This window comes from Oratosquilla oratoria, chromosome 41 (genome assembly GCF_046742065.1).
Source record: "Oratosquilla oratoria isolate Oo_2021 chromosome 41, ASM4674206v1, whole genome shotgun sequence".
NCBI classification, from domain to species: Eukaryota; Metazoa; Arthropoda; class Malacostraca; order Stomatopoda; family Squillidae; genus Oratosquilla; species Oratosquilla oratoria.
The window spans coordinates 35,080,228-35,088,255 of record NC_134817.1 but is presented as its reverse complement, the minus strand read 5'-3'; the positions used below and the strand labels follow the sequence as shown (position 1 = coordinate 35,088,255).

Sequence of the window (8,028 nt, the reverse complement as noted above, 5' to 3'; positions counted from 1 at the left end):
TAAAGTTTGATTTATTGAGTTACTTGAATTTTATGAACAGTCTAGTGATGTAAGACAATATTATTCCATTTCTATACTTTAAAACTATAATGTACAGATTCCTACTACAATTCATTGCTACATTCTTTCTATTTGTTCATATCTATTCTAATTTTGGGAGTTGAATGATTAATAATATAGAAATATAATGCAATTTTCAATATCCTTTCAATATTTCATGAATTACTGAAGAAAAGTTATAAATGCACATGATAAAGCATAACAATAATTTAGGCCAGATGGTGAAAGTGACAAAATATCATGATAGCGAAATAAACTTATAAACTAATTAAAGACTTGTTACAATTCAGTTGGTTGGAAAGTATAATTAATTCCTGAGAGGCTCTCTACCTTTGTTTGAAACATAAATTTTACAATCCGTTCTGCCAGCAATAATCTATGGGTGTGAGACTTGGAAACTGATGAAGGCGATGGAAACAAAGCTAAGGACTGCACAGGAGAATTGAGAGATAAATGATGGGAATAGTGCTGAGAGACCGAAAGAGAGCAAGTTGGGTGAGAGAGCAGACTAGAGTGAAAGATTATGGAGGCAGTGAAAGAGAGGAAGTGGAATTGGGCAGGTAAGTTAGTATGAACTACTGGTGAGCGACAGTGGCAATTCTAGGACTATGAAAGTGGGAGGGCCAGCTGAGAAACTGGGGGGAGGGCATGGCCCTCCCAGCCCCCCCCAAGAATTGCCACTGCATGTGACGTGGTTGGTACCACAGTAGTATTTACAAAGGTATATATATATATGTATGTGTGTGTGTATAATTAAAAAAATAGGATATGCAAAAAACTGGGGGGGGCAACCTGGGGGGACCATGGCCCCCTATGCCCCCCCTAGAATCGCCACTGGTGAGCGATGGAGCAAGTGTGTTACTGAGTAGATGCTGTGAGATGGGAAGCGTGGAAGAGGGAGACCAGACAGGAGGTGGAGAAACAAGATTGAAGTTTGCAGGAGTGACGTGGTAGAGGTTGGCACAGTCGTGTGAATCGTTGAATGCTAAGAAGGAGGCCTTTGTTCACCAGTGGACCCAGGATGGCTGATTTGATTGATGTACATATATATTGTGGTGTGAATGTGGCATGGATGGGGACGCGCAGTTGGGACCCCGGGGATGGGGGGGTCAAAGGGCACACGGAGTTGGTGACCCCAGAGGGGGGGAATACCCGCGTGTTGGTGTGGGTGCCAGTGTAGCAAGGGCCACGGGTGTGGGTGTGAGTGAAATGAAGGTGGGAGATGTGGAGAGGGGGGTCGTGTTAGAAGTTAGATGGTAGGTAAATTAGCATAGGGACCATGCGGTGTGCATGCAAGGAGGATTAAGGACTGACGCAGAAGCAACCACAGAAACGGGATGTTTACAGAAATCAAGTAAATAACAGTTCCCATTTATAAGCTATCTAGGCACCAATATGACCTCGACAGTGAGCTCCAGGGAGCCATTCAAGATGAACAGTATCACCCTGAGGCAGCTTGACGGCAATGGAGACGTCGCTGGGTGGCTTAAGAAGGCGGAGTTGGTCGCGAAGCTGACGGGAGTGACGGACCTGGCAAGCTGTATTACCCTTAATTTGGGGAAGACACGGTAGCCATCTATCTGGAAATAACGGCTGATGATCAAGCGGATGCGGGGAAGGTGAGGAAAATATTGAAGGAGGCTTTCGGTGAGAGAACATTTGATGCATTTTGTCAGCTGCAAAGAACGTGGTGAACAGGTTGATGTGTTTGCCAACAATATCAGAAGATTAGCAGGCCTGTCAATGTTTGAGGGCGAAGGCTTGGAGAAACTAGTGACGATGGTTTTTGTGAACAGCTCTCCAGGTTGTATATCTGCTGGACTGCAGGAAATAAGTAATGTGGTGATGGCGAGTATGGACACATTGATAACCTGCACTAGGCTGCTGAGGAGGACAAAGGATGAGGGGCCGTTGGTGGCCGCGGCGAGAGAAGGGAAAACGGGGGAGTCCAGCTGCGACTACAACGGATGGTGGGGGCCGTCTCAGGTCCGTTGTTAAAGAGTGTCAGCGACTAAGTCACCTCTTGCGTGCTTCCCATCTCACTGTGTAGGGTATGATTCATGGTTTCTTGAGATCATCATCACCTGCCACTGTTGTCATGGATTTTTGGTTATCAGTAGGAAGAATGAAGTTGATAGTTGGACAGTTTTGATACCTGCATATACCAAATGGTCTTTTCTCCTGTATAAAGGGAGTGGCTATGTCGAAGCATCCATCCATCCAAAAACTTGTGTGTTGTCCTATCCTAGCATGTCATGGATGAAGGGTCTTCCCTGTTCCCTACCATATTGCTCAGGCCAGAGGCAATGCAGCAAGACATAGCACCTCCATGGCAGTGGCTGAAACTGTCAGTCTTTGTCACTTTGTACGTTGGTCTTGCATTCACTTGGTTGTGGGTTCGAATCCCACACATCTCTCCAATTCCCACCAGGGACAGTTACCTCCTCCTAACAGTCCAAGGATATAAGGCAAAGGTGATGGCTTCAGTTACAGCTACTCAGCACCTCCTGGCATAAGGGCTTCACCTTTCACTTCCCCATGTTTTGCATCAGCTCCCAGTTGGGAGTCAAATCTATGAAGCAGCATGATGAGGTGGAGAGGCAGTGGTTGATCTTCTTCTTCTTCCAAATATTGTGTCCCCAAGTCCTGCCTCAAGATCTTGCTACCCTCCACCTATGGGGTGACAAAAGTGAAGATGTCTGCAAGACCCCAAAGTGATTCAGGACTGGCACATGACACATGATCAAGAAAACTTTCCTCTCCTCCCTTAAGCTTAGATTAATATGAGGTTATCAAACTCAATAACTTTGAATATATTTATTGTAGGAGTAAGTGGAAACAATGAAGGCACTCTGGTAATGTCAAAAAATAGATCTATTGGCACTTTGAATCTTCCACATCATTCTTTTCTGACCACTGATCAATTAATGAATGGATTGCCAGATTGACGGGTTAAACACCATATGAGGACGGAGCCTTTATTTGTATGACGTTTTGCTTATTACAGCTTTTTCAAGTAAGGCCTTTATTTGTACGACGTTTCGCTTATTACAGCTTTTTCAAGTACTTGAAAAAGCTGTAATAAGCGAAACATTGTACAAATAAAGGCTCCATCCTCATATGGTGTTTAACTCGTCAGTCTTGTCGGCAACTGCCACTTTCATGAGGATTGCCAGATATGTTTTTTTTTTTTTTTTTTTTTTTTTTTTTGCTTGGGTGGTTGAGAAAAGTACCACTGTATCATCGAGCCATGTAGGCCTGTGTGTGTGTGAAAATGTTTATACCAGAGATTCAGAAATATTGATATCACAGTATTTCACATGACATTCCACCTTCAGTCTTGATATAAATATGCATTCTTTTAATACTGTATGTTTAGGAAGATTTATGACATGCAAATATATCTTTATCACTTGTGTATACCTAAAAATACTATGTACACAAAATAAATTTTCTACATGCACAATATAATTATCAATTGAATGTACAGTGGCTATATATCTGTTCCTTTTGTTATCTGCTGTCGATGATGAACATAAGATAAAAATATATTCCACATAAATGAGCAAAAAGAAATGAAAGGAACTCTATTCCTTTCAGGGATTATCCAGAAGTTTGCAGTCTGAATAAGAGGCCAAACACAAAATCCAACCTGGAAGTAGAAAACAAAAGAATGCATGAAAATATTTGTGACTAGCAAGTGACTTATGTCATTCTATCAAAAACATGCAGATTAGATATTTGTATCACTGAGTGGTACATCATATATCTCTAGAAATAGTCTATTGTTCATACATAAATACATATACCAACAGCTTCTTCCCCCCTTACAAGGAAAGTAGCAAAAAACAAAGGCATAAAATCCACTCCCACCCATCCCATCCCTCTCTCTTATCTTGGCTTTATCATACATGAATAAAGATAATACTTTATTTATTATATTGTAAATCCCTCTATACTGGACACAAATCCCCACTCACACAGGAATGATAACTTTTTAATTTTGCAGTTCTTTTTTTGCTATCTCCCTTGAATCCATCCTATATCACTCTTAAATATCCACTTCTTTATTTTCTTATGTATGGTGGGGGATAAAAATGTCACTGTATTCCTATGCTTGTCATACAAGGCAAATAAATGAAACCAAATGAGGGAGCCAGGATTTCCCTATAGTTTCTCCACAACAGGTCAAGGTGGGAAAACTATACCCAACTCCAACAGCATATTACCTACTGATATAACAAAGCCCCCTAGGGTTCTACAACCTATCCATAGTTAATCAATCGATTAACCTGTTGCAACAAATCTCTTGCAATTAGATGGGCCTATATGTTGCTCAGGGAAGAAATGTTATGTTGTCTAGGAATTGATAGTGTGGACCATTGTTTTCTGTGTGATGATTGCATCTAGGGCACTTTGATTTTGTAGCCAGGCGTATTCTGTGTTGATACTGTTTTGATGCTAGATAATGTCCTGAATACACACATACCAGTGAGGAATATTTCTGTGGGGCTGATGTCTGAGGGTGTTGGAGTATCGAGTTTGGTGTGTTTTGAAGAGCTTGTAATCTGAGTGTGAATGTGTTTTTGTTAGGATGTATTGTGTGGTACTGGTTGTTGTATATGTTTAAACAGTAAGCTGCATTTTTTCACAGAATGTGTACCTATCATTTTCATGTGATAATCTATGAGGATAATTTTAATTTGTGTGCAGGTGTCCTCCTGTGTCCTCATAATATTTCCATAATAAAACATGTACAAACTGATAACAAAAAACACTTGAAGGTGGACCAAACAATTCTATTCTTAAAACAAACACATCTAGAAGAGAAATATTTTAAAGACACAGAAGCATTACACTAACTCACCACTGATTGGGTCACCACCCAGCACTAAGACAGTATCAACACAAAAGTGGCCTAACTATAGATACCATATCATCTGCATCCACACACTGCACAAAAGACAAAGACCATGTAATCTTATACTGTACTGTCAAATAAATCACATCATGGCAGTACAGCACAGTATTTCTCTGAATAACCTATGGGCCATACCTTGGGGCCACAGGCCAAATAAAATTGTGATATATTTGACAGGGTATCTCAAATACATCATTATTGTGAAGGAGTTGGATCACCAGACTTCAACAGGGTAACACTTCTTCAGATGAACTATCCTGGGGTGACAATTCTTCAGGTGGGGTATGGTTAAGTTAGTTTAAGTTACATCCTTATTTTCTATTCACTGTGGTCTGGGGTGGCAATTCTTCAGGTGTTGTTGGTTGAGGTGACAATTCTTCGGGGGGATCCAAGAAGTTCATTTAGGTAGCCTTTGCAATGGTTATATCCTTTAGGCTAAATAATACTGTCTGACAATGACTGGAATAAAACTTCATGGGAAAATAACTACAGAAGGATTAGTAATGTCCACTTACCTTGGACATACATATACTTTTTCCCCTTTACAAGGGAGGTAGCCAAAGTCAAAAGGCTTACTTACCTTGTATGTTGGCCAAAATTTGCTGGTTAGCTCCTCTATTCCAGCTTGCAATCCTTTCCCTTCTAGCAAGCTTATTCCCACAAAAAATTCAGTGTAAGCAACTGGTGCATATATAAACTGTTCTACCACAGCCTAATGGGAGAAAATGAACAGTATTTGATTAAATAAATTAGTCTATATATACTTTTAATTGCAGTTTGTGGATGTGATTACATCTAGTAACTAGAATTTTGTACATTATATACTGGATATCTAGAGCAATAACATCAAGTAAAATTGTGTATATATGATATTGATATTCACATTCAAATTTTGATTATGAAACACTTACTTTTAGAATTGAGTGTTTAAGTCTCTGGCCTTTTATAATGACACTGGCAACTTTAACCCAACAATATATTGTTGGTGCCACAATGAATGTTCCTAAAATACAGAACCGTAAGCTTTCCTTGGGATCAAATTTTTTCTGTTGTGGGTCTAAGAGCTGTTGCACAGCATTTGCCGTTGGATATAAAATAACATAGGATGTCATTCCTCGCACAATTGGGTACTTATGCAATATTCTCCTAAAGCCACTGATCATGTTATGCCTCATTCTTCTGTGCTTATGTGGTGCACACTATATCAAAAATATCTGAAATAGTAATCATCCAATAAGAATTTGTTAAATAACATTCAGTTACACAGTCAGTTTAAAGTAAAATCAGTCTCAATTGACCTTTTTCTTTATATATGATTGTTTTGATTTCATGCATTTTGATAAAATTAGGATAGATATAAAGATGTTTGCCAGTCTAATTTTTTTAATTGCTACCATTTGCCTTTGTTTTTTGGCTAACTCCCAGGGTGACCAGATTTTGAAAAATAGAAATTGGGATATCTAAATTGGAGAGTTATATGGACAATGTGAAGTGCACAAAACAAGCTCGCAACCCCAGGACCTGCTTCACTGACTTGTACTTTTTTTTCACTTGCTTTATAGGGGTATGTCCATCGTATACCATGTTTCCAGATCTGCTTGGTGCTCATATACATAAAATTTCACTTGGATATTGTTGCTTTTGAATTAATATACCTGTAATTATAAAAAAAATTCTCAAATTTTCATGCAAAGTGTTTAATCTTAAAAATACATGACAAAATGCATCCTGGAGAGGATCAATATGGGACATGGGGCAAATGTTTTAAATACGAGATGATCCCATATAATGCAGGAGCAGGACATCTAGTCACCCTGGTACTTACATGTGGAATTGAAAATACTAAGTAAAGAGCTAGCTGATGATATATGGTAGGTAAGAATTACAGTGTGAGGTAATTGAAAATCTTTATGATGTTTACCCCTTTCAATTTAAATAGAAATGCTACTGACATTACTGCTAATTTGTGGTATTTATATATGGATTTGAAAATACTCAAAATGCTAAGAGCTAGCCAATTCTTGGTATAGATGTTTGCCAGCCTTACTTTTTTGTTTCTTCTTTTTTTAATAGCTGCCAATGTTACTCTTGATTAGTAGCACTTATTTATGGGGTTTAAATACTTAGAATGATAAGAGCTATCTAATGATGTAGAGGTAAGAATTGCAGCTGAGAGACAGCAAACATCTTTATAAACTAAATGCCTATATTAGTGTGCATCTACAACACATCAAAGGCAGGTGGTCAGGAAATGTACATACATACATGTACCAAAGGCTTTTTCCCCCTTACATGGGAGGTAGCCAAAAAAACAAGGGCATAGAAACCACTCCCACCTATTCCATCCCCTACATACTCCACTCCCCTCTTATCTTGGCATCTCCTGGAAATGTAAACAACAGTATTGTATGGACCTTCAAAAACACCTACATACCCTCTGCAAATACTTAACAGTTGAATGTTGTTCTTGGTTGACTTCTTCAAGGCACTAATTCTGACTGGAGTAAAGCTGTTCCTTTCCCCTAATATTATATACTTATACTACCACCATGCCATGTCGTATGTCTGATGTGATATACAAGTAATATAAAAATGTGAACTTATATAACTTTTAACTATTAGGGTAGAGTTGTCACCATAATTGATAATAGGTGAAAACTAAAGATACTTTCTTAAACCACAATACGGTGAAAATAGCTGAAACCTTGTAAACAAGCTATGTTTCTTAGTGTTTCAAAAGAAAAGAGGGGCCTGTCAGAAATTTACCTTTTGTATGAAGATAAGCCAAATAACTAAATCCAACTGTAAGAGTAACTAAACAGTAACTGTCATCCTACCATACAATTATGCAATAACATCTCTGTTTATGTAAGCGTCGCTTTATATTAAATCTGCAAGGTGGCTTATTCGTTCGAACGAGAATTCCTGCAAAATCTTGGATCTACTAAATCAACCCCATGAGAAGGCTTAAGGCTCAACCCTGCCCCATAGTGGGTGGTTTGCGACGTAGTAGAAGGGGCGAGCTGTCAGTTATATTTAGAGGCAAC

The 8,028-nt window shown here is 39.0% G+C and overlaps 1 protein-coding gene across 4 annotated transcripts; it reads right to left on the bottom strand.

The window, feature by feature from the left end:
- Nucleotides 1–2,562: 2,562 nt before the first annotated feature.
- Nucleotides 2,563–8,028, bottom strand: LOC143021222 (mpv17-like protein). 4 transcript variants are annotated; one of them, XM_076178587.1, is made up of 5 exons: nucleotides 7,748–8,027; nucleotides 7,416–7,546; nucleotides 5,893–6,195; nucleotides 5,562–5,693; nucleotides 2,564–3,712 (listed from the first exon to the last, which is right to left on the bottom strand). In XM_076178587.1, exons 3-5 carry the CDS (start codon nucleotides 6,154–6,156, stop codon nucleotides 3,554–3,556), a joined length of 555 nt encoding a protein of 184 aa, XP_076034702.1. In that variant the 5' UTR covers nucleotides 6,157–6,195; nucleotides 7,416–7,546; nucleotides 7,748–8,027; the 3' UTR covers nucleotides 2,564–3,553. The 4 variants fall into 4 exon arrangements, with proteins under 4 accessions (XP_076034703.1, XP_076034702.1, XP_076034701.1 ...); XM_076178588.1 differs by lacking the exon at nucleotides 7,416–7,546 and having other exon boundaries at nucleotides 2,563–3,712; nucleotides 7,819–8,028; XM_076178586.1 differs by lacking the exon at nucleotides 7,748–8,027 and having other exon boundaries at nucleotides 7,416–7,729.

Bases quoted from the DNA above. Each gene is read 5' to 3' on its own strand.
- LOC143021222 (XM_076178588.1), bottom strand. From the start codon at position 6,156: ATGAGGCATAACATGATCAGTGGCTTTAGGAGAATATTGCATAAGTAC. The intron at 5,694-5,892 runs GTAAGTGTTTCA...TTCTCCCATTAG, and splicing joins TTAAACACTCAATTCTAAAA to GCTGTGGTAGAACAGTTTAT. The intron at 3,713-5,561 runs GTAAGTAAGCCT...TTCTACTTCCAG, and splicing joins AATTTTGGCCAACATACAAG to GTTGGATTTTGTGTTTGGCC.